This window comes from Aspergillus fijiensis, assembly GCF_003184825.1.
Source record: "Aspergillus fijiensis CBS 313.89 unplaced genomic scaffold BO72scaffold_37, whole genome shotgun sequence".
NCBI classification, from domain to species: domain Eukaryota; kingdom Fungi; phylum Ascomycota; class Eurotiomycetes; order Eurotiales; family Aspergillaceae; genus Aspergillus; species Aspergillus fijiensis.
In genome coordinates this window covers 152917-177138 of record NW_024469013.1, presented here as the reverse complement: position 1 = coordinate 177138, position 24222 = coordinate 152917, and the positions used below count along the sequence as shown (strand labels likewise).

Here is a 24222-nt window from a genome sequence, read left to right as displayed (position 1 = left end):
GTTTCGCTCATCACAGGCTATCCAGTCACCGAAATTTGAGGCAAGATGAGGATGCAGTATGACATCGAAGAAGCGTGACTACATATGATCAGCGCTTCCACTAGCATCGCTCGCCTAAACCGATCGAACTTCCTCTTCCCTGCCATTCACGTAGCCGGCCTTTAGACTCGGTGCCTCCCAGTCTAGCAGTTGAATCGCAGATGACCCGGCACAGCCGCGGATGGGAGACCATGTGCAGAAATCTAGTACCTTGAATCGAACAGACCCATCTATAACTGAGTACCGGTAAGTCCGAGGCTGAATCTACACTGAAGAATATCAATAGCAATTAACCAATGGCACTCGCATCGTAAGCGCCCGCCATGGCGAGCTGAATGTTCAGCTGAGGCGATAGAGCCTTGGAGGCGCAGAAAAGGCGGCAATCCGAGCCGAGAGGATTTTCTTCCACTTACAAAAAAGCAAGACTTGTTCACCTGATGAACATCGCATAACATAGCCTGTATGAGCCGAAAGGACCGGGAGTTATAAAGTAGGTAGTTCCAGGCAAGTGCCACCCAACGTCTCGAAAGCATCCTGCGGTACATGCTCAGCAAACATAGCTACCTCTTACCGATATAGTACGGCAGTATGGGTAACAATCTTAACTTCTTCATGAACTTGGATTTCATGTCCAGGATGATGCTTCTTTTACCTCTTTTTCTTATTGCCGTGACTGGTACGTGGAATACTCCCCCCCTTGTCACTGCAAAGCCTTTGCTAACTACGGCGTATCGTCTCCATCAGCAACCTCTCCCTCCACCCCACGCTCCCAATCACCCGATAACGTCAACGTAACAAGCACGACGTACTACACCCAAATCGCGATCAAAAACTCGCTCCCAGTACCCCTAAAGCGCATCCGATTTGCGCACATCAGCAAGCAGGAGCTGAACGTCCAGGCCTGGGATAACGTGCCGAGCGGGCAGACCCTCCCAGCAGTCTGGATCAAATATGCGACGGGTATGTTCAAGTGGTAGAGAGCCACGACTATTCTCGAGCTCGAACACAGGTGCTGACCGTATCAGGCATTTTCACTGGTAGCGACACATGGAACCTGGACATCACCTTCGAAGACGGCGAGACTTTCTACATCGACCGGGACAGCACCTGCAACCTGCAGGAGTCCGACAGTGGGCAGGTGTACACGTGGACCATCGAGGGATCCACCTTCCACATGCCGATGAACAGTGTATGCATGTCCCACCAGTTCTCTCCGAGGCATCATGTTTGACTGAAGATGAATAGGACGGCATGAACACGCAGATTAGCAACAATGACGACGAGGACGAGTTCAATACCTACGCATTCGCACGGGTAGGCATGCCCCCTGCTCTGCTCGACTCCCCTTTCCGTGTGCTTGGTGTAGTAGCTTCCGTTGACTGGTAATGGAAAAGATCAAAAACGAATTCGACCAGACGTTCGAATGGTCTCAACTCGCGCATACGCACGAAGGGACGGGCGAGAGGCGGAGCGCGTGGACGATGTCGATCCCCCCCCAGGGTTTCTCGCCGGTGGTGCCGGTGTACTTCACCACGGGGTTCGGAAACACGGATACGGATTTCTGGGCGGTGCGAGCAAAGTACACTGCGGCTGGCGGGGCGCACTACCTCTTGCGACAGGCGGATGAGAACTACAAGTGCATGCTGAAGGCCGGGGATGCGGGGCAGTTGTTCCACGTGGGCATTCGGGGGCATCATGGGCGGAGTGGGGATTTCATTCTGGATATCCCGAGTGGGTCGTGTACGGTGGGACTGGTCCAGTCGAAGGAGGGGGGTACTGGGCCTGGGAACGTTGAGCTGTAGGGGTGCTCGGAATAGCTTCAGCTTATTGCCTCGGCTGCTGCTGTGTAGATAGTCGGAGTCTTGAATTGCCGAATGCGGTTTGGCGCCATCTCTCCCAAGCCGAGAATTCTCGCGTTTTATTTTTTCGCGCCCACCGCGTATCTACGATCCGGCATCCTGGTAGACCAAGGCTATGGGAAACAATATGGTGAACATAGCTGACTCGTATTACTATAAATGTCGTCCCACCGAATCTCATATATTTCTCATCCAGAACCTCATCGCACTATCGATTATGTAACAGTTTCCCCTATACCTGGCCATGTTTATCCCTTACAACCCTCCCTCCTCAAGCCACGGCAAGCACAACCGCCGCAAGATAAACACATACGTGGCCGCAGTTGCGGCCGCAAAGACCAGCGACAAGCAATGCTCACGGCCCCACAAGACGGCTACGACGGGTCGTGCAACCGGAAAGGCAGACAACTTCACTCAAGCTCTCCATTGGTTCCCTACTTTTCATTTTAGTGATCCCACAGGCGAACCCCCTGCACGTCAGGCAGACGAGCAGGGATCAGCATGCGGGAGGCCCGAGGCCGAGGACCCTGGCGCTGGCCAGCTGCCGGCGCGTGCGTTTGCTGCAGGAAGGTTCTACCCCATCGAGGGTTCTGGCCCTAACTCTCGCGGACCGCTTGCGCCGCAAGCTCTCGCCCATTGTGAGTAAAGCTCATGCGACCCAAATCTACTCATCTTCGATCGGAAATCTTGCTTTGAGCCCGAACTGACATAGCCCCGTCCGGAAAACCCTGCTTCAGTGTACGATGTCCTTCTCCCATACGATGCGAAAGTTGTGGGCCTAGGGAAACTAGAAGCAGACAGCTACGCGAGGGATCTCCTTGCATGGACCTTCGAACACAAGGAGGTTTTTCATAGCCAGACAGCCTTCAGCCTGTGCATCATGTATCAGAAGGATGGCAGTAGGGGGGCTTATCAGGCAATCCTGTGGCATCGGCAGCACTTGCTGAAGGCCGTGCGTCAGAGACTGTCCGCTCAGCGAGTGGACGACGTGCTGCTGCACAGTCTTTGTACAATGATCTCCGTCGACGAGTGTCTGGGCTTCCACGAGTCTCGCGCCGTGCACCTGAAAGGACTGCAGAATATCATGCGCGTTCGCGAATCTCCCACCAGGGCGTCGCAGCTCACACTCTCAGGGTCCAGTGCCGGCCCAGGTATGCTGCCAAAGCATTCGCCCCTGGGCAAGGTGGTGCTCGTCAATAGGATCATGGTAGAGTTCCATCTGAAGATGAGCCTCGGCTTTCAGCAGGAAGTGGATCCGTCGCCAATATTGTCCGATAAACCCCCTCGCCTGCTTCTAAGCCCAGGCCCAGCCACCGATGCCACTAGCGTGGAGGACCTCCTACCGCCCGGCTTCCAAGATCTCGCTCGATCGGGCAGGTTGACTCCGACGGTGGTCAACCTCCTTTCGGACTTTTCTTCTTGGTTCTACAGCGGGATGGGCACAGACGTCACCACCCGCGAGACCTGGCGCTGTCTGACCTTCACCCCCAGTGACAGCCTTGAACAGTGCATTGGCATCGCTTTGGTCTCGCTCGCAGACGATCTCAGCGCGCTGGGCTCCCATCCGTGCGCTGTCATCTTCCGACAGGCCGAGCAACGCGCGCGCCTTCTGCGATCACTCTCATCTCTCTTCGATGAGCCCTGGCTCCAGGAACTGGGGATCTGGATTATTACGGTCATTGCAACACCGCCAAGGACATCGCGTTTGCCTTGGCATGTTAAGATGGAGGTGCTTGGGATGGTGATGTTGGTCCCGCTATCCCCACGGAGTGGTGGATTCTCTTATCGATCCATCGATCAGATCGAGGGGGTCCTACGGCGTTTTTTCTTCGACAAGAGTCGCGCGGACGATTGGCGACGGGCTTGGAAGGAGTATCTTGAGCTTGGAGTGGTGGATCAGAGATCACTAATATAATAGGCTTCCGTCTGTTCCCAGCCATCGAAACCGCAACATGGCCGGGGCTCGTCACTTCTTCCCGCCCGCGATAAGTTTCCAAATTTCTTCGTGAAACTGGCGCCCTCAACACACCGACAAGGGAACCAGTGTCGCAAAGAGCCTCGCCACCTCCCCGGGCACGATTTGTTCGTGGATCTCACAATCGCAATATGACATTCGAACGGCCTGGAAAGCCATCGACGACAGGTAGCAAATCAGCAAGAATCATCAACTTCCAGTCGAGGACGGATTCGTGTCTGATTTGTAATCACAATTCGACACGGACGACCATCCAGCCACTCAGTATCTCAGAAATCTGCTGCAAAATCATAGGCAGACTTGGTTATTACATACAATCCTAGTCACCAGGCGGTTACCGCTGTAGCGAGAATAGTCAACAGAAGAAGCTCTACTCGCCGAGTAGCCGCGATAATCGTCCATAGTCTCCGAGCACAGTTTGTAAATTTACCAGTCTAACAACTTCATTCCTTCCTTTGAAAGCACTAAGTATCTGATGTTTCCTCCACACCAACACACGCAGCATACCGCGTTCAAACCAAATATACCTAATTCTCAGCCAACATCCCCCTAACCGCACCCTCTCCGCGCCCCTACCTCCGTCCACTCACAAACTGCACACGCAGTCAAACCCCGATCGGAGAATCGGGGCCGTTCACTGATTCTGCATCCCATCCACCAACAGGTACGGGGCGTTGTAGGCGTGCTCGCACGAGCTGGTCCACTGGGTGCTGCTGGACTCGGTGGCGGCCCACAGCAGGGCGCAGCCGCTGGAGCAGCTGCTGTCCGGGCAGGCGTAGATGGGGGGCACGTAGTCCTGGCCGCTGAGGTTGGACCAGCCGATGTCGACGTCGTACTCGTCCTCGCCCACGGCCAGGCACTGCGCCGTCGTCAGCACCTCCATCGTCTGCGACCCGTCCACCTCCAGGTAGTGGTAGTCCGAGGAGCCGAAGCTGTGGTCGCAGTCGTCGCCCGCGGTGGAGATGATGACGCTGAACTCGATGGCGCGGGCGCAGGTCGCCAGGAGGGCGGCTGTGCTGAGGAGGCGGGTGGGGGGGATCATGGTTGCTGGGTTTGGCTTCTGCGGGGCTTGGGGTGGCGTGGACTGAGTTTGTGTCCGAGATGAGAACAAGATCAGAGGGAGAGATGTTTTGAATGTGGTTCTCTTGGGAGGATGGTTTGGATTGATGAAGAATAAACTGGTGAGCTGGGAATGAGCAGGCTCTTTATAGAGCGCAGGCAGTCGCGGAGTTCGGCTCATTTTCCTCAGGCAAATGCTTCTTATCTGGCACTGATTCAACCCTTCGACTGTGCTTGCGCCGATCATCATTTCAACAATGATCCTGGACTTCACCGGAAGAGGAAAGAAACTCGGGTGCGAGGTCACCATCGTCATATCTTCGGGGGAAATCAAGCTTTTGCGCCCTGCAGGAATGTCTAGTTTGGGGGCGGAGGAATTAGTCTGGTTTGATGAGGCTGCGGAAGCGGGTCCTCCAGGGTCCACCGACCCCTTGGGTGGAGTTCATTTGTAGCCTTGTCCAGAGGATGAATTAGTGAATGTCAGGCCACGGATACTCTACCTGACATGGTGTTTGTTGCGATACGTACTTGTCATTGTCTTGGTAGTTACCTAACTAATCCCCTTAGACATCAATACCCGTATATCCGCTTCATCCGTCGGTTAAGGGAATGCCAGTAACTTTCTTTCTCTCTTCCTCAGTCGCTTGTCCTAAGCCAATACTTACCTTAATCTAATACCCTTGGACTCGGCCATAATGTCACACCAGTCCATTCCATGACATTGCGGGGTCTGTCTTTTTCGTCGAGACTAGATAGCCACTGCGATATTGCACAGAGTAGATTGAGAGATAGCCTGTCCAGTCAAAACTGTACTAGTAGAGGATTAGTCCTTCACAACTTGGAATACATCCTTAGATACCGAGCGCCGTCTGGTCAGTTCTCGATAAAAGAAGGCTTCCAAGATATGTAATTGAGCTTGACAGTTGTCTCGAAACAGTACGAACGACTAACTTATCGCAGACTCACCCAAGTCCTCCCCAATGGAATTCGTAAGTGGAGACAAACATATACTCGTCACGATCCTAGCCCAAGCCTAAGAGTCGAAGAACTGTAGGGGCCAACAAGAGACGGCAAAGCACTGCAATAGAATTGATCGTACATAAGCCATACTTTCATATTCCAGCACTTAGGCCGCACTGATTGATGTCTTCCTGAAATTGACTGGACTTTCCATCTCCCTTGGGGCAGCTTTGACAATCATTAAAAAGGGGAGGCATCGATAAAAGGAGTGAACTGCCGCGGGCAGGTAGTGTTCGACACTGGAACTATGCCTTGGAAGTATGCCTGAATCTTTCCGAAGTAACAATCTGACGCGCCTTGGTCAATGACCGTATGCTGAATGCAACGGAACCATCCCGCGTGTAAGCAAAAACTCCTAGTCGAGAGGGCGATGAGATCGATCGGGAAGTGAAAACTACTTACACCAACGGCTTCTTGCATCAAAAGTACTGATCCGGCAAATCGAGAGGACATCTTGCGCGCCCTACGACGAGATAATGTCAATTAGAAGAATAGGTAGCCAATGACGATGCTATTTGACAGGGACGTACGAGATCAACGGCGTGATAGGGTCGATGGTGTTACTCGCAAAGAGGATCGGGAAGGACGTAGGCATCTTTATTGCGCTGATATCACCTACATCACAACCTGGTTAGACTTGGATTTCAGTGCAGATGGCCACCCACTCGGTCGAAGGTGAAGTCTATAGAATACTATAGAGTCGAGATAGAGAGAGAGCAAAAGAGCGTTGCATACCTTGAGCTACCATGTTATCAGGCAACTGCGGTCGGAACGATCGGCATAAGATACCTTCCAGATAGATTGGATAGATATCGCCGATGTACTTGCTCTTGGAAATCGTGTATTCCGCCCAAGTCCTGAACTCTTGAATGGTAGTAAGCTTGTTTCTCCGATACGAATCGGTGCAGGTAATGGCGAGCCGGGCATCGGTTATAGAGTTTGACTGGTCATACATGTCTGCAAGGGCGGAAAAGTTCCCCTTCTCGGCTTGATGTAGTATATCAGCCATGCTAGGGAAACTTGCGAGTGGGGTGTAGAGCGTGTTGAGAAAGAGAGTCTTCAAATCTGAATAAGTGACCATTTTTGGCAGCAAATCTGGATCGCCGACGCCGCTCAGCGGGACGGGATGGTTCTGAAGCTGACGGATGATGCCATCCATCCTCGCCGTGATGTTGGCCGACGTGGGCCCCCAGAATGAGCACTTCGCAGGGCCTGCGGAGTGGCAGAAGCTTGAGAATGTTCCCATAGCCTCGTCCATTTGATCGACATTGTCCGTCCAAAAGTTGTTGTAGTATTGCTCTGCGTTCATGACTCCGTCGAGCACCATTCTTCCAACACGGTCAGGAAACATGGAAGCGAAAGTGCTTCCGATGACAGTGCCGTAACTGATGCTATAGCACCACAGTTTGGCGGCTGACGGTGATTGACCGGCCACCTCAGCCTCGGCTTCGGTGAATGTGAGCAAATCACGAGCAACGGCGGGCGTAGTCACATAGTACGAATGAGGTGACTGGTTTTCCACGGCATTGTTGCACCAATCGCCGTAGATCGAGCTTGAATAGTACTGTTCCTCAAACGATGTCGACGAAACATTGGTAGCGCCTGTTCTGTGTAGTCGATAGAAAGCTGATCTTGCTTCTGCGTCCCCTGAGAAGCAGTCTAGATGCAAGCCACTGTTGTTCACACCGCGAGGATCGAAGGAGACGAAGTTGTACTGCTCTCCAAAAAGTTGTCCCACGAGAGTCTGGTACGTGAGGAGGAGGTCGACACCAGAACCACCGGGGCCGCCTGGTGAATGTCAGTCCAGTAGAGGAAGTACAATGTTGCCATGATTGATCGAATGGGATCGTACCAGGTATGAGTACAATACTTGGAGACTCGACGGTTGCATTTTTGCCAGCCAGCTTGATGAAGGCAATCGACGTTGTACCAAGACTTCGGTTCGCATAGTCCAAAGGAACTTCCAGCCTGGAACAACCAAAGGCATCAAAACATGGTGTCCATGTGAGGTTGGCTGCTGGTTCAATCTAGATGACTCGTCAGGAGCTCGAAACCCTTGGGCAACTGTGGTATCGTAGACTTGCGAACTCACGTTGTCAAAGCTATAGACCATGGCCCGATCATGTAAACTCTGGGCTTTCGGTCCCAAGCTCATCAAAAGGAAGAGCGCGCTCGCAAATCGGTGCATTTTCGATCCCGGGGCCTTTTTATTGATCTTTATGCTGGTTTTCTTGCAATTGTACCGATGTTGAGGAACTATTTATACTAACTATATCCTCTAGATCGTAACGTTGAATCTGAAGAACTCAATAGGCAGCTGTATTCTTCCTATCAATTCAAAACACCTCCTTCGCACTCTGTTCCACTTGTACGAATGAACCAATCAATGGTTTTCTTCAACCCCAGCATGCGTGATCACGATTTAATTGAGATTCATGCTCTTGTCTGTATGTTTACGCTGTCGGATACTTGCGCATTATTCAGAATAGTCAAATGGGCCCAGCTCAGCCTCCTTGATGGCCCACTTGTACGAGCTGACCAATCAACTTCCTCATAATCTGTGCCACTAGTCTTTAAAAAGTAAGGTAAGATTTATCTGAGGTCCGTGCAGTGAGTCCCGGAGTCATATCATGGGTTCCAAGATTAGGTAGAGTCTAAGCTACTGATGCAATCATTCGCCCTCACTGAAAACTCCTGTTGAAATACCCCCGCTTGTACGAACAAATTCATCAAGTGCAGACTTTCCCCAGCTTCGGCTCTTTGCACTTTGTATTATCGTCCCCTGTTTCTCTCCCAGCCGTCCACCATAAGGGATGTGGCGATAGCTTCCTCACTGGCGTGCGAACCGACAAACAGATTGTTATCTCAAACTTTCTGTAGACGCCCCAAAAGCTCACCTTTCGGTCTCAATACATGCACGTGGTGGTTCTGAAAGTCCTGTGCCTGAAACGCTGCGCATTTGCAGAGCCCATCCAGGGCACATCGCCACGATGGTTGAGATGAAGGCTGAGAATACCAAGGCGGGTAATCAAGCTTGGAGAAAAAAGCCTCGCAAGTTCGCTCCAAAGTCCAGACTGGGATGTAAAACATGCAAGTATGTCTTGACTTTTGCATCTTGCATTAGGAAGGGCAGTCAAAGACTACGAAATTGACATTTCTCAGGATAAGACGGATAAAATGCGATCTAGCTCGACCCGCATGCTTGAAATGCTATTCGACCGGCCGCACTTGCGATGGCTATAGTGAAATGACCTTCACATCCAAGCTCGAGAAGGCTGAGACTGAAACAACTCCTCATCATAAGGAGATCGTTGGCAGAGCAGATATCTGTAACAATTACCACCCACGTACGACAATCAGTGCGTACGAGTCCGCGCGATGGCACTCGAAGTACCGTGGTCTCAATTCGCAGAATTTCCAACCCTTTATGATCCTACCAGTTACTGCGTCAACCGAGGCAGAGATGATGTCCTTCTTCAGGGATGTCTCGATCAAGCATCTGAATGAATACCGTCCTTGCGAATCATGGCGGCAAACTCTCATGTTCTTCGCTCAAACAGTGCCTGCAGTGCGGCATGCTGCCATTGCCCTGGCCTTGATTCACCGAAACTATTACCTGGATTGTCACTCAAACAATGGATTCCAGTATCAACCACCTTTGTTGAAAAACCGACTACCGGATCACGCCCCTTTGCTTCACTATAACCGCGCCATTCAACTTCTGCTGAACACGGAGAAGCGTGACGGCACTCAAACCATAGCGGTCACGCTGATGGTCTGTTACCTCTTCACCTGTCTTGATCATCTGGTGGGCGACAACGTCCAAGCAGTCAAGCACTTGCGCGGAGGCGTTGCGCTCTCCCGTAGCATCATCCATAACGCTACATTCAGCTGCTATATTGATGACGACCCCCCATCCTGGGGGAATGACGTGATTATCGACCAGGTTACACAGCAAATTCGCCGCCTGGACATGCAGGCCGTCATGTTCCTGGTCGACTGGACTCCCGCTGATCTCCAAGAGACATTCACAATGTCCCATCTAGCTCTTTCTGACAACAGTCCCTTCCAGTCCCTCGACCAAGCCGCCGACCACCTCCAGATGCTTGTTACACAGGTAATGCGGCTTCGCAACACCGATCACCAGATATCCCCAACAGGTACGATGCCGCCATTGCCTTCTTCCCTCAGTTACACCGTCCGCGGGCAGTTGGAAACGTGGTCGCGTCGCTTCGAAGCCCTCCTCCTGCATCCAGGCAGCAGCAGCAGCTCCTCTGCCCCAGCCTCACAAACCAACCCGCTCGTAACACTCCTCCGTCTGCAACATACTATCGCACGGGTCCTCCTCGAGGGATACGGACCCGGCCAAGAAATGGACTATGACAAGTTTCTGCCCCAGTTCCGGCAATGCATCGCACTGGCGGGCGAGGTCGCGGCGGCCCATCACCGGTATGCGGGGTCATCAGCACGCGCGACATTCACGCCGGAGATCGGCCTCATCCCCGTTCTTTTCATCGTCGGCGTCAAGTGCCGGCATCCGGTTGTCCGTCGTCAAGCCCTCGAGCTTTTGCGACGGCAACCGATGCGGGAGGCGGCGTGGGATAGCATCTTGACTGCTCGGGTTGTGGAGCGGGTCATCGAGATTGAAGAGAGTGGTGGTGGTGGAGTCGCTGGGCAAGAGCAAATGGCACCACGGTGCATGGAACAGATTCTGTTATGGCAGAGGATTGAGGCATTGTCGTATACGTATATCCCCCGGGGTAGGGCGTCTGCGGCTCGGTTGGAGATTGAGTATACATTCTGCGCCCGGGAGGGCATACACGTCGAGTCGCTCACGATATAATGGAGACAGTTGCTTGGTGTCAGATAAGCTGTATTCTTATTTAGTCTCCAGAGATTTAACCCACGTGACTCACATTGGTATTGGTTGTGGTCATAGGAACAGCGGAAGCCCAAAGTTATCGCCACGGGTCACCAATCTACCTACCAAGGTAAATTATATAAAACCAAAATACGGAACGCGGGGATGCGGGGACAATTGGTCACGTGTCGGTATCACTTTCCATTATCTCGCAAAATTGTCTCAAGAGATCATCTGTCGGGCCGGATAATATTTTAGTCTAAAGATAGCCTTCGCTTTAAATTGGCTCCTCGCTCCCCTGCATCTTTCATTCGGAATTCAAATCAATCATCATCGCGTATCTGAAAACGAACACATCTACAAAATGTCAACTTTCGAAGGAAAAGTGGTAGGCAAAAAGTCCGGAGTCTGGCGAGAATGATCAAAGCTGAATCTCTCGAACAGATCGCTATCACTGGTGCGGCATCTGGCATGGGCCTAGCCACAGCGAAGCTCGTTGCTTCTCAGGGCGGTTTAGTGTCGCTGGCGGACATCAATGAAGGAGCACTTCGAAAAGCTGTTGAGACCCTGGATCACCCTGAAAGACATCTTGTTTTCGTTGTTGATGTGTGCTCGAGTGATTCAGTGGACCAATGGATCGAAACAACCGTACAAAAGTTTGGAAAGCTGGACGGCGCAGTGAACATGGCTGGCGTCATCTCTCCGGCTAAGCCAATCACCGAACTGACAAATGAGGCCTGGGATTTCAACTTCTCTGTCAATGCTCGTGGCGTTTTCTACTGTCTCAGAGCACAGCTGAGGGCAATGACTGCGGGTGGAAGTATTGTGCGTATTTTGGTTCTGTTTCTTAGTTTCTTAAAGCCAAAGCTAACAAAAGATAAAGGTCTCTGCGGCAAGCGTATTTGGGCAGTTCGGAGCGCCTGGAAACTCGCCCTACTGCGCAAGTAAAGCCGCAGTGATTGGTCTGACCCGTACAGCCGCCAAAGAAAACCAGCACATTCGAGTGAATTGCGTTTCTCCTGGTATGTCAATTCTATCAATTTCCTTTTGTCCAATGTCTGCAAGATGGTCGACTTTCCATTAACCTTTTTTTCTTTTCTTCTGCAGGGTCTGTGAACACACCAATGTCTGCCGGCGAAGATCCAGAACACGTGAAGCGCGGCTTACAACACACGGCACAAAAGCGGAGGGCAGAGCCAATCGAAGTGGCCAATGTTATCGCCTTCCTACTAAGTGAACAGGCTTCCTTTGTTACCGGTGCTGTTTACAATGTGGATGGAGGGTGGGTATGCTAAAATTGTCTGCTAGGGTGCGGCGTTCTAATGAAAATACGACGAAGAGAGCAGAGGCCAACAAAACAAATTGGGATGTTAGCGAGGCTCGTCCAAGACACCGGAAATGGAGGGCCATGATAACCTTTTTTTCGCAGTAATAATAGAGATTCCATTATTACACATCAAAATTGGTGGAAAGATTGGACCGTCAACGTAATTCCTCGTTTTTATACGTAGTATCTTATCTTCCGTTCTGCATCTGCGGTGTCGCCGACGATGGTGCTCAACGGAGCGATAAGACATATATATTCCAGACCCGTACTCTCACTCTCAACATTACAACAACAAAAGCGAAGTCGGGTTCGCTATCGTCCCGTTTCTGTCCGCCCTAAGCGTTGGAGAGACAATAACAGGCGCTTCCATTGACCAACATGCAAATGTTTCGACACCTGCCAGGTTGTTCCCGCCGAGGAAGTCCAGAGTGTTTCATGGGTGATTAACTAGTTGATTATCGCAAGGTCAGCATTCCTAAGCTCCCTCCCCGGCCTAGACTATCCCAAGTCGACGTTTTGAAATCATGTAACTAGCACTAATTGAGGTGACACTACATAATATTCCCGGCCGGCACAATTTGAATCGAGTTCAGTTGATTTAGGCTTGTTTAGAAGCAATTGACTAGGTCGGGTTTTCAGGAATCAGTCTTATAGTAAGTATGGTATTGCGTTAAAACTAACCTTGCTTTATATACCTTTTCCAGATAAATGTCGCCCGGAAGCCCTGAGAATCTTCGGAGACATTGTGCGGCACCAAAGTTCATTAGCCGGGGCCAATTCACTTCAATCAAACCGAGCAGACTAGTCGGCTGCTTATCATTGTTAATAGAACAAGATGAGAATTAATGATAGATAGCAGTGCTGTAATGTCTCATTCACTGTCCTCTTCGTTTGTCTCCGGATGTCCAAGTCTGGTTTGCCCCAGAGCCTTACCCCACGATCCCACAGGATGTGGCAGATTGTCTCTGGGCAGGGCTCCACTCTCATGGTTTCCGACGCTGAAGGTCCCTTCAATTAGAGAAAAAGCACCCATAGAAAAATGCGAATAGGATGAAAACTTCATGGCTTCGTTGATGGGATTGACCGCGAAGACTGGTGTTCCCAGGAAGATAAACTGCGCAGGTGAAGACGAGGATCTACCTTTCTCTTCTCAGCAATATACATTGTCAGATGTTGTTTACCCTTAAAAAGCTAGATATAACAAAGATTGGTTCCCGCCTCCGAAAGAACCTCCAGCCATGTAGCTGAATGGCCCTGCTTTCTTCTTTTCCAAACTTCGTGAGCAGTGGCTTTGATGACTTGGAAGAATTGAAAATTGCCTCTGGCGATACACGTGTCAAACCATGAAGAGAACCAATCTTGCGTCGAGGGATCCAATGCCTCGCACGCGGCAACGAATGCAATCCACACGAAACTGTCAGCATGGTACACGGCGCAAATATCAAAACGACCGCATTCGGCAAGTATTTCTCGGATATGCTCAACATTCCCCTGCATCATTGTCGCATCGACATCGTAGACTCGGCGGTAGAAGTAGATGAGCAATGCCTTGTGCATCGCAATAATCAGGCGGTTGATTATCACCTTGTGCGGACTTTGCAGAACCCTTTCATGAGGAATGATAGACTCGGTTGTGGACAGAAAAGCGGGAGGCTGCCAACTAGAGATGTATTTCTCTATGCTGCGAGCTCTTTCCATGAACTCTCTCAGATTAAGGGCAGTCTCATGATGAGCCGCAAACGAGATCTGCCTCTCGTTCGCCAGACGGGTGACATGAGCCAAAGAGAACAAGAGAGGCTCGGGAATACCGTAGATTTCTGGATACATTGAAGAGTCCCAATTTCCAGGAATTTCAAAATGCATGTCATTTTCGACCGATTTTCCGCCTTTCTGCTCTTGCATCCGCTGTTCAAATCGATCTACCCATTTTTGACGGCGAAAAAATCGAGCAGAGGGGTCTTTTGCGAGAAACACAGGCTTACGGCAGACCGACGTGCTTTCGTAAAAGGTGCGCGAGGAAAGATAACAATGATGCAAAAGACGGACTTTTCGAGATTTATGGGGTTTGGGGATCCCTCGTATAGTGATCCAATGTTCACAATCTAAGAGGCAACGTTCCACCTGTTTCTCGTTACCTTTGTATGTCTATACCCCAATTGATGAGTTAGCCCATGTCTTGTCGTTTTCCAACCTTCTTGATGCCCGGATCTTGGGAAGATGATACCGAGTCGACCCACTCACCCAGAGCGTTGACATACAAAGGAAAGCAATCAGCATATCCTTATATCGAACCTTTTGTTGTCCATCTAGGATTTGTCGAAGGGCCATTCTGAAATGGTCCTGAGCCTCGGCAAAGAACACTTCCGCTTGGGCATGCCACTCCGAGCCACACCTTTGCTCGGATGTCCCCAGCATCGAAAGGGCGCTGGTAGCTAGTATGCTGTAGAAGACGGCCATCCTTGCATTTGATGCAAGTTCTCCCATGTTCAATAGCGCAAGTGTTTCCATTGCGACTGGAACATGTAGAATCTGCCACGGCGTTTTCTTGGGCACTGCAGGGGAAAAAGAAGGCACAACTACATCTCTGTAATGTGATATAAGCGCAGGCGCATAGGCAGGCGCCAAATTAGGCGCCAGTGGTATCAAGGTTGATTGGGCGGGGTTGGAGGCATATGGCAAATGAGGAATCGGGAAATTGGAGTCTATGCCCAAGGCAGTGGAAGGGGATGAATCCGCCATCGAGAACACACTATTGTGGGACTCCGGCATTTCAGCAGCCCAGAACAAACATTCCATGAGTGCATCGTCGGCAAGAAGGGTGTCCATATCATCTTCTGGCTCGGCAACAGCTACGAGTGCCACTGGACTTCCACAACTGACATGTGTATCTGGAGACCGCTGCTGCCTTCCCTCCTCATTGGATACCTGGGCCGTGCGGAATGCTCCAAATGGTCCAAGCTCGGTGGAGAAACTAGCGTGAGCATTTTGCTGGATTGACTCACATTGCTCGTCTACCCGGGACAAGTAATTGTCCACATTGTCAGGCGCGACGCTAGCCGTGAGCATTTCAGTCATATGTTGACGCATTCTCAGGGTAAATAAGGGGCGTCGATATTGTGACCTCTCATTTCCCACGGCATCAAATACAAGGCTTACTTTGTAGCCTTCACAGGTGATCCCCTGGCTTTCGCATAGTAGACAGGATGGCTGACGTTCGTCGCATTTGACATGTCGACGGCGGCAGGTGTTGCAGCCGTCCATGGACCGACCTCGCCCCGCAGTCCTTGAGGGGACCGCAGGATTGGATGATTTCTTCGATGCACTCATCGTGAACACGCAGGGCAAGTGGTTGCTCCTCAATCAAAAACTGTAACAGGGGAGTAGATTTCGAGTGGACGGTGTTGGCTCGGACGGAAAGTGAACGAGAGATCACAGTCACCCTCTCGATCAGTTGCGGTTATCAAGAAGCTCGGACCTCCTCGGAACCCATTCCGGTTCAGTCCCGGGGGATTAAATTCAACGGGACTGAGGCAAGTGACGTGGGGAAGGGGGAGAGGGAAAGAGGTGGAGCGTGGGGGCGGGGGGAGAAGAGGGTTTGGGCGATAGCAAGCTGCGTGGCTCCGCTAATACGGGACTTTGGGCAAGTGCTACCGATGACCGGAGTGGGGTATCCGCCGTAAATTACCCCGCCTCCCCCAAATTCTGGACTACAGAACGAGAAGACTGAGAAACCCACCCAGGCGAGATATACGTTGGATAACAGGCATGTGGAACCTCTTAGGTGGATTGAATTGATGGGTTGTTGGGGAAATGCTGGTAGAAGTGTCACTTTCTTTCGAATTGAGCCAAGGTTTCCAAGCCTGTGTGGCCTGTTTTGAAATCCCAGGAAGGCACAGGAGACAGCTTCTGTGAATTCCAATTCCATTTCCTATCGCGGGTCTACTCCCAGCGAACTGGTGCGCCAGCCCAAGTATAAGAGTCGCAACTGGGACTCAAAAGGTTTTCCGGGGACAACGCAACTTCAGACACCAACTTTGAACTTTTCAACGGTCTTTGCTATCATGGGTTCCATTCAACGCCCTTACGATGTTCTTATTGTCGGTGCAGGTCTATCGGGAATCTGTAGCCTGCATCACATCCGCGAGCGCTTCCCTTCGTGGACTGTCAAGGTCCTTGAAGCCGGGGACGATGTCGGAGGTACCTGGTACTTCAATCGCTATCCTGGTGCACGTTTTGACTCGGAAACAATCTCCTATCAATTCTCTTGGGACAAAGAGCTCCTGAATGAATGGGATTGGAAAGAGACTTTCGCCCCTCAACCCGAAACTCTGAGATACATCAATCGGGTAGTTGAGAAGCACAATCTTCGCGACGCCATCCAATTCCACACAAAGATTAAGTCGGCCCACTGGCAGGATCAAGATCGTACCTGGAGATTTGTTGATGATCGAGGCGCGGAGTACGAGTCGCGCTTCTTTATCAGCTGCCTTGGTGTTTTGTCCTCACCAACATTGCCAAAGGTCCCTGGGATCAACGATTTCAAGGGCGAGATCTTTCACACTTCTCGGTGGCCCAAAGATTTGACTTCCGACGCTTTCACCGGCAAAAAGGTTGGTGTGATAGGGACTGGTGCCACCGGCATACAGACTATCACCGAGATGTCCAAGTGGCCCCTAGAGTCTCTTCATGTCTTCCAGAGAACTGCGAATTGGTCTTGCCCTCTTCGCAATTCTCAGATTAGCAGCGCCGAAATGAACGATATCAAGAAGAATTACGCACAGGTTTTCCAACAATGTGCGGATAGTCCGTCATGCTTCCTGCATAAAGCCGATCCTCGCAAATCTTCGGAAGTCAGCCAGAAGGAACGTCTCGCCCTCTGGGAAAAGAAATATTCAGAGCCGGGCTTCGGCAAGTGGCTGGGCGTTTTCAGTGATACCTACACAGACCGCGAGGCCAACAAACTATACTCAGACTTCATGGCCGAGAAAATCAGAGCTCGGATCAATGACCCCACAATCGCAGAGCAACTGATTCCGAAAGATCACGGCTTCGGGCTCCGAAGAGTGCCGCTGGAGAGTGGCTACTTCGAAACCTATAACGACCCGAAAGTTCACCTTGTCAATTTGCGTCAAACACCCTTCAAACAAGCAACGGAAAAGGGTCTGTTGACTTCTGACGGCAAGGAGTACGAGCTCGACATCATTGTCTGTGCAACGGGCTTCAACGCCATTACTGGAGCCTTCAGTGATGTAGAGTGGCATGGCAAGGATGACAGGCCACTGATTTCTGACCAAGACCACGCCATCTGGCAAAACCACAAGGCTCGCACATTCCTCGGACTTACCACGGAGGCAATGCCTAATATGTTTATGGTGCTTGGACCTCATCAGCCATTTGGAAACATCCCGCGAAGCATTGAGCACGCCGTCGATGTCATTATGGAGCTGCTGCAGTTCTGTGCTGACAAAGGCTACACTTATGTTGAACCGACCAAGGAAGCCATCGACGGTTGGACAAAGCATGTCGTTGCTTGCAGCGAGGGTGCCCTCGCTAATGAAATCGATAGCTGGCTCACGGGCGTGAACACCAATGTCGAAGGAAAGCAGGAAAGAAGTGTGGCAAGATATACTGGGAGTGCGGTGGAATACCGCAAGCGATGCAGAGAAATCAGGCTTGCAAATTGGGAAGGGTTCAGCTTTGCGTGAAATGGAGTTGGCTTTTGGTCTGCGCTCTCCTTTGAAACATCTGTTCTCGCTATTTCATGATCCTGCCTTTCCAGCATCGAGAATTTCTAGATCCATAGACTGAAGGATTCTGGCCAATATTCATTTTGTCTACTTATGATCCTTGGACAGGAAGTATCGTCATGTAAGGAGGCAAAAATGAGAGAAAGGAATATCGGGCCTAAGACTTGAGAAAAGGAATCAATCATAAGCTTGCGAGACTGTATTACTGTTTGATATCTACCAGAGAGTTATTGTGTTGTGAGGACTTGGACAAAATGAGTAGTAGCGACACTTGGGCAGAGGCTGACTAAACCATAGTTTCATGGCTCCCTCTTCTCTAAAGGACGGAAGAGGGTATTGCCAGCGCAGAATCCGTGAAACAAATTCCATCGTTCTACTTGCTTTTCGGTGGCCACAATTCACCGTCTGACAGGGAAAGTCTTCCCGCAGAGCCAACCTGCGACTGTTTTCCGCAGGGATTAAATGCCGGGGCAATGACCCCTCACGAACAACGCTTTTTTAGACAATCTACCTCGGATCTGAGATGACTATATAAACCTACCAGGCCCGGCTTAGTCGTCTATCTCCATCAACCTTTTCTTTCGCTACACCATTGTCATTTTACCCGATCAGAGTCGAAAGTCTACAGCCGTTGAAATTCGTCAGCATGGATGTACCCGGATATGCGATGATTACTGGGGCCGCGTCTGGCATTGGTCGGGCTTGTGCAGTGGCATTTGCAGACGAAGGCGCGGCGGGCTTAGCTCTACTGGATCTGAGTTATGAGGCGCTGTGTGGTGTGAAGGCGGAGATTGAGTCTCATCGTGCGTCCAAGGTTGACCCGAAGAATCTTAGAATCTTCGTGGTGGATGTTACAGATGAAGATCAAGTCAACAGCACAGTGTTGGCAGTGGCGAAAGATTTCGGACGGATCGACTATCTGGTCAATGCGGCAGGAATTGCCATGAAGCATGCCGGAGGCGCAGCCTTCGTTGATACAAATGACTGGAAACGAATAATTGACGTGAATCTCCACGGATCCTTCTACATGCTGAGAGCAGCTTGCAAAGTCATGTTGAACCAAGAGCCGATCACCTCAACGATTGATGGGAGGCCGCTCTCGCGCGGCTCTATTGTTAATTTCAGCTCCATCCAGGGCGTCGTGGGTCTGCCCATGTCGACTGCATACACGACGTCTAAACACGGAATCTTGGGGCTCACGCGGACTGCGTCCGAGGATTATGCCAAGGATGGTATCCGAATCAATGCCATCTGCCCGGGATACACGGAAACACCTTTAACGATGCAGCCCGATGTTTTAAAAGTTATGCGAGAAAAGGTTGCAACCAGTGTACCGATACAACGAATGGCTAAGGGAAAAGAGATTGCGGACGGGGTTCTTTATCTTGCCGGTGGTCGCAGTTCTTTTGTCACGGGGACACCTCTTTTCGTGGACGGAGGATATACACAGCAATAGCGGTGGCAGACCAGTGAACCTCCACAAACATGAGTCTTGACATCTCTTCCGGTAAGATTCAGGGTGGACTGAAAAGATGTTATTAGTGTAATAAATGGGGCGTAACGAATACCTCCCTGTGCAGGCGAGACTTCCCCGGACTAAAAGACTACCATGTTAGGACCACGCTACAGCAAGGTAGCCCAATTGCCACTGCCAGCTCTGGTACCGAGTCTCTTGAGTTAAAATGCCATAAATCTATCTTGGTAGTTCTTACCGAGCAAGATAGATAACTAGACCAATCCATTGCCATCCTTACCAGTAGGAAAAACGAAGTCAAATGTCGACGAGGCTTGAGAGATCTGTTGACCTCCTTCCATTATGTTACAAATAGTAATTATTGTGGAATACTGTACCTCTCTGGATCTATTAACATGTTCCAGAAACTTAAGGGATCCCATGTTGGGAAACTAACTTATTGTAAATGGAGGGAAATGGAGGATCCTAAAGATTCAAGGGAGCCGCTAATGACGTTGACAAAAGCGTCCCCGGCATCTCTTGCCAGTTTCGGGTAAACTTTACTCACCGTACCGAGATAAGACGTTCTTAACTGTTCGGACAACCGCCACAAGATACTGGAAGTGGGGAAATCCGGGGTTTCCACGCCCTGTACAGACTCGGAACCTTATCTAAGTGATACCCTGCCCCTACGTAGCCCGGTGTCGCACTATAAAGACTCAATCAGAACTCATCGAGATAGCCTCCCAGTTTTGCATATTTGATATTGAATACATAATCCATCTCCGGGTTTTGGCAGACATTACTCAGCATGGCCGAACACGAGAGCAAGAACCGGGATGATATAGAGGCGCCCGAAGACATCACAACTACGAAGGAGATTGAAGAGATCCTCCCCGCGAAGGAACGCCCTTATGACGATGTCTTTGGCGAAGTTGCTGAGAATGGGCCCAATTATCGCAGTGTGAATACTTGTAGAGATAGCACTCTTCTTTACGAAGCTGACAGAGCATAGGTGGGATGGCTGGGAGCCATGGTGCTGATGTTGAAAACCCAAATTGGCTTGGGTGTTCTCGCCATACCTTCAATTTTTGACACCGTTGGCCTGATCCCTGGGGTCCTTTTGATCGGTATAATTGCAGGGATTGCGACATGGACGAGTTACATGGTGGGCATTTTCAAATTGAAACATCGCGAAGTATATGCCATTGACGATGCCGGCTGGGTGATGTTCGGACGAGTGGGTCGTGAGGTATTCGGCGCCGCATTTAGTCTTTGTATGGCTTTTCGACCCGATCTTTATCCAAGCTCGAGACTAACAGATCTATAGATATGATATTTGTTGCCGGATCAGGAATCCTCGGTATGTCCATTGGATTCAATTCTGTGTCGGCTCACGGAACGTGCACCGCGGTGTTTGTCGCTGTCTCCGCCATAGTTGGGATGCTCTTTGCCAGCGTCCGCACGTTAAGTCGAATCACATGGATAGCCTGGGTCGGGTTGTTTTGCATCATGGTAGCCAGTAAGATTCTTTCAGATGGAGCGGGCTTGGATCTGTCACTAACTGGGTGCTTTTCAAGTTTTGATTGTCACCATCGCCGTCGGCATTCAGGACAGGCCATCTTCAGCGCCACAAACTGGCGCATGGTCCTCGGATTACAAACTTTTCGCATACCCATCCTTTGCACAAGGCGTCTCGGTCGTCTCCTCGCTAATTTTCGCATGCTCTGCCACCCCAGCATACTTCTCCATCGTGGCCGAAATGCGCGAGCCTCGCTATTTCATCCGATCTCTCGTGATCGCTCAGGTTGGTTCAACATTAATCTATATCGTTGTCGGCATCGTCATCTATTATTTCTGTGGCTCATATGTTGCCTCACCTGCTTTGGGATCCGCTGGTCGTCTTATCCAAAAGGTTTCTTACGGGATCGCGCTGCCGGGACTGCTTGCCACAACCACTATCTTCATTCATGTAACCAACCCATCAACCATAAAGGTCTTTCAAGGATGATAAGTACTAACTAGATCTAGTTACCGAGTAAATATATCTTCGTCCGCCTTCTGCGAGGGTCCCGGCATCTAAGTTCGAACTCGCCCACCCATTGGATAAGTTGGATTGGGTGCACGCTCACCGTCACACTTATCAGCTATCTGATCGCAAGCGGCATTCCCTTTTTCGACAGCCTCGTTTCACTCATCGGAGCACTACTCGGTGCATTTCTCGCATATATACCCGCTGGTGCCATGTGGTATTACGATAACTGGTCTCAGCGGGCCAACCGGAATTGGAAGTGGTCATGCATGGCTTGTTGGGCTGTGTTTATAATCGTCGCCGGCGTATTTATCACAGTTGCAGGCACATATGGCTCAGTCATTAGCATCATTGATTCTCTTCAGAATGGAGGATTAAAGCCATGGACTTGTTCTGACAACTCCAACATGTCGTGATCCTGAGAAGATTTCCTTTGTGTCAGTATGACTTTAGGGTTCATATCGAGATTTAGGGTTTTTATACTGTCATAACATATTTTCTTTTCTATTAAATGTACATATTCAAGGTTTTTAATTAGTACTTATTCTATAGTGGAAGGGCCCAAACCAGCCCTTCCAACCTTCGCGGTATCCGCGAAGGGAAAACTATGTGGCAGGCCTCAGGCATCAGCAACGTGATAGCTAAGCAAGTAGGACGCGACCTCCTATTTGAAGGCGGGCACTTCGCAAATCAGAAAAATTAGAAGCAGCCCGGCTTGGACCCGGGCCTAGCTCGGGGCTAATTGTATGACGCCATACTGAAAGACAGGAACAGCTGAGCTGGTCAGTTTACCTTTTGGACCACTTCTTGTGACTGCTATTAATGTATCTGTTTATAGATGAGTAGTCATAAACAATGAGGCTATATCTCTACGTTTACGATAAATACAATTGAGCTTTGATTTTTAATCATACATCTACTACAAGCTTTCGGTCACCTGTATTATAACCCACCATATTGGATTCAGCACGAATCCAAGCAGAGAGAAAGAGCCGAGAATCAGGATAACTCAACAAAAAATGGTAAAGGGGTTAGGGAATTAAGACCCCGCTATAGTAGCTTGTTGCCTTTCTGCGCTGCATTCGATGGCATACACCATATGTCGTTAGCTGATAAAGCCTTCTTATGTAGGGATGTTATCCGGGCTAGACACTCGGCGCGTCTCCAGGGGGAACTGTCGAACATATTGCGTCTTTGCGCGGATGTTCGCTGGTTCTACGCTAGGGGATCTCTATCGATCACATCTTGGGGAGCGGCGTAGGTCACCCTGCTATTGTGATCCTGCATGGCTTGGATCCAAGGCCCGGCTGCAATAACGAAGAGGAGGAGAGGAGAAGCTGTAGACGCACCATGAAAGGGAAATACCAACATTCTCACTTGTTGATGAAATAACGTTTCAATGTCTGTTCCCTGGAACGACCGACCAACTAGTCCATATACGCTGCGCGGGCAGGTGATTACCACGCCGATATCAACATAGTTGATATCCTACTTACTCAAAACTGCTCATGATAATTATCCCTGAATCTTATACGTCGTGATATCCGGATAATATTCCCCAGCCACACTATACCATTCAACCTTTGTCCCAAAAATCAACATCAAACAACATCCATCCATCTCCCAGAAGTCCATCCCCGATCGTCTGCTCCCTCCCACCCGTTGCCGGGGCGCGGTAAGCCATGTTTGACGTAAACAAATATGCCCCTACATACGCCAAAGAAACACCGCGCGCCGGACTACCTACCTACTCGCTACAGGGCCTCGGATCCCCTTCCCGAAGCCGGTCGTCCGCTCAGAACATCCAACTTGGCAAGAACCGACGGAACCTGGCCAAAGTCCCAGGACCCAGACCCGGGATCGCTCGGGCGCCGAGGGGATGGTCGGCGCACATGCGGACGTCGGCCATCGTCACGCCCTCGGGCAGCTCGGCTGGGTCGATCCTCATCACGCCCAGGGACCCGCACTCGGCTTCCGCCGCGGCGACCTCTTCGGGGGTTGCGTCGGGGCGGAGAGCGGCGAGGGCGGTGGTTGCGGAGAGGCCGAGGAGGAATGTGAGGTAGGTGATGGGTTTCATGTTGAGGTCGGAGGTGGTGGGTCTGGCGGGAAGGCTATAGAGTGGTGTGGTTAGCACTGGAGATTCAAACACAAATGAGGAGAAAGAGGGCTGGTCTAGCAAGACAGATGGTGGGGAAGGGGGTTTCGTACCTTTGAAACTCACGTTGAAATACTTGAGCGGAATTTGACGAGTAGGAAGGCAAAGGTGGCAGGCGCTAATGCTCTGGGCAACGAAGAGATTAATACGTCGGGAAGCAGCGGCTTGGATCTTGGCTGCTACTAGCGGGCAAGGATGAATGTCTCACGTGTTGAGGAGGGGCGTGGTGACGTTCGGTGTTGGATCTCAGCGCTTGGCCTGGCTGGTGGGGAGCCGGCTTCTTTATACACAATGTAAGCCCTAAGGCCCCCGGCGTCGGGTACTAGGTAAACAGGCGACGTGGTCGAAAGTCGCCCCAGGCAGCCCGATTGGTCGCTAATCCTCGTTTGCTTGCTGCCTGCCATGTGATCACAGGGCAACATTGATCATGGATGCACAAAGGGACTCACTTACCAGGCAAGGATCGATCCAACCCGAGGATTTGAGTCATGGAGCGCCCTCTGTGAGGTCTCATGCTGTCGCCGCTCTTGTCCACGAAAATAGGCCCAAGGGAGGTCTTCGCATCTAGTTAGAATAGGGTGCCATCTTCATAACGTCAGGATTGCGAAGACGCGGTCCGGCCCGAACTTTGAGTGGTGAAACAACCCTTTTTCTCCCCCGATAGTACTCGATGCTAATCGGTTGGCGACCATGGG

General features: G+C 50.8%; 10 protein-coding genes across 10 annotated transcripts; 6 read left to right on the top strand and 4 right to left on the bottom strand.

The window, feature by feature from the left end:
• Positions 1 to 540: 540 nt before the first annotated feature.
• BO72DRAFT_487503 (uncharacterized protein) lies at positions 541 to 3813 on the top strand (the record flags this gene model as incomplete). The annotated part of the gene is made up of 7 exons (XM_040947984.1): positions 541 to 715; positions 784 to 999; positions 1065 to 1228; positions 1285 to 1353; positions 1434 to 1715; positions 2125 to 2536; positions 2636 to 3813. Exons 1-7 carry the CDS (start codon positions 628 to 630, stop codon positions 3811 to 3813), a joined length of 2409 nt encoding a protein of 802 aa, XP_040799458.1. The 5' UTR covers positions 541 to 627.
• Positions 3814 to 4406: 593 nt separating this feature from the next.
• Positions 4407 to 5199, bottom strand: BO72DRAFT_449826 (uncharacterized protein). The gene has a single exon (XM_040945109.1). The coding sequence runs from the start codon at positions 4913 to 4915 to the stop codon at positions 4508 to 4510; it is 408 nt and encodes a 135-aa protein (XP_040799457.1). The 5' UTR covers positions 4916 to 5199; the 3' UTR covers positions 4407 to 4507.
• A 933-nt stretch (positions 5200 to 6132) lies between these two features.
• BO72DRAFT_513392 (alpha/beta-hydrolase) lies at positions 6133 to 8384 on the bottom strand (the record flags this gene model as incomplete). The annotated part of the gene is made up of 6 exons (XM_040949470.1): positions 8033 to 8384; positions 7805 to 7979; positions 6742 to 7740; positions 6483 to 6567; positions 6355 to 6415; positions 6133 to 6267 (listed from the first exon to the last, which is right to left on the bottom strand). Exons 1-6 carry the CDS (start codon positions 8138 to 8140, stop codon positions 6133 to 6135), a joined length of 1563 nt encoding a protein of 520 aa, XP_040799456.1. The 5' UTR covers positions 8141 to 8384.
• Positions 8385 to 8951: 567 nt separating this feature from the next.
• BO72DRAFT_382434 (Zn(II)2Cys6 transcription factor domain-containing protein) lies at positions 8952 to 10795 on the top strand (the record flags this gene model as incomplete). Its single annotated transcript, XM_040941475.1, has 2 exons — positions 8952 to 9046; positions 9115 to 10795. The coding sequence occupies 2 exons, from the start codon at positions 8952 to 8954 to the stop codon at positions 10793 to 10795; spliced, it is 1776 nt and encodes a 591-aa protein (XP_040799455.1).
• Positions 10796 to 11177: 382 nt separating this feature from the next.
• Positions 11178 to 12108, top strand: BO72DRAFT_382359 (SDR family NAD(P)-dependent oxidoreductase; the record flags this gene model as incomplete). Its single annotated transcript, XM_040941472.1, has 4 exons — positions 11178 to 11201; positions 11258 to 11638; positions 11697 to 11835; positions 11921 to 12108. 4 exons carry the CDS (start codon positions 11178 to 11180, stop codon positions 12106 to 12108), a joined length of 732 nt encoding a protein of 243 aa, XP_040799454.1.
• A 1223-nt stretch (positions 12109 to 13331) lies between these two features.
• Positions 13332 to 15655, bottom strand: BO72DRAFT_433150 (Zn(II)2Cys6 transcription factor; the record flags this gene model as incomplete). The annotated part of the gene is made up of 2 exons (XM_040943190.1): positions 14382 to 15655; positions 13332 to 14285 (listed from the first exon to the last, which is right to left on the bottom strand). Exons 1-2 carry the CDS (start codon positions 15465 to 15467, stop codon positions 13332 to 13334), a joined length of 2040 nt encoding a protein of 679 aa, XP_040799453.1. The 5' UTR covers positions 15468 to 15655.
• A 546-nt stretch (positions 15656 to 16201) lies between these two features.
• BO72DRAFT_529361 (flavin-containing monooxygenase) lies at positions 16202 to 17845 on the top strand (the record flags this gene model as incomplete). The annotated part of the gene is made up of 1 exon (XM_040950236.1): positions 16202 to 17845. One exon carries the CDS (start codon positions 16202 to 16204, stop codon positions 17843 to 17845), a length of 1644 nt encoding a protein of 547 aa, XP_040799452.1.
• A 636-nt stretch (positions 17846 to 18481) lies between these two features.
• On the top strand, positions 18482 to 19366 carry BO72DRAFT_513378 (SDR family NAD(P)-dependent oxidoreductase). The gene has a single exon (XM_040949469.1). It carries the CDS (start codon positions 18534 to 18536, stop codon positions 19341 to 19343), a length of 810 nt encoding a protein of 269 aa, XP_040799451.1. The 5' UTR covers positions 18482 to 18533; the 3' UTR covers positions 19344 to 19366.
• Positions 19367 to 20129: 763 nt separating this feature from the next.
• Positions 20130 to 21788, top strand: BO72DRAFT_513368 (putative amino acid transporter (Mtr); the record flags this gene model as incomplete). The annotated part of the gene is made up of 5 exons (XM_040949468.1): positions 20130 to 20304; positions 20356 to 20617; positions 20671 to 20862; positions 20921 to 21312; positions 21372 to 21788. The coding sequence occupies exons 1-5, from the start codon at positions 20152 to 20154 to the stop codon at positions 21786 to 21788; spliced, it is 1416 nt and encodes a 471-aa protein (XP_040799450.1). The 5' UTR covers positions 20130 to 20151.
• Positions 21789 to 22871: 1083 nt separating this feature from the next.
• On the bottom strand, positions 22872 to 23620 carry BO72DRAFT_171059 (uncharacterized protein). Its single transcript, XM_040939370.1, has 2 exons — positions 23581 to 23620; positions 22872 to 23483 (listed from the first exon to the last, which is right to left on the bottom strand). The coding sequence occupies exon 2, from the start codon at positions 23447 to 23449 to the stop codon at positions 23168 to 23170; it is 282 nt and encodes a 93-aa protein (XP_040799449.1). The 5' UTR covers positions 23450 to 23483; positions 23581 to 23620; the 3' UTR covers positions 22872 to 23167.
• Positions 23621 to 24222: the final 602 nt, after the last annotated feature.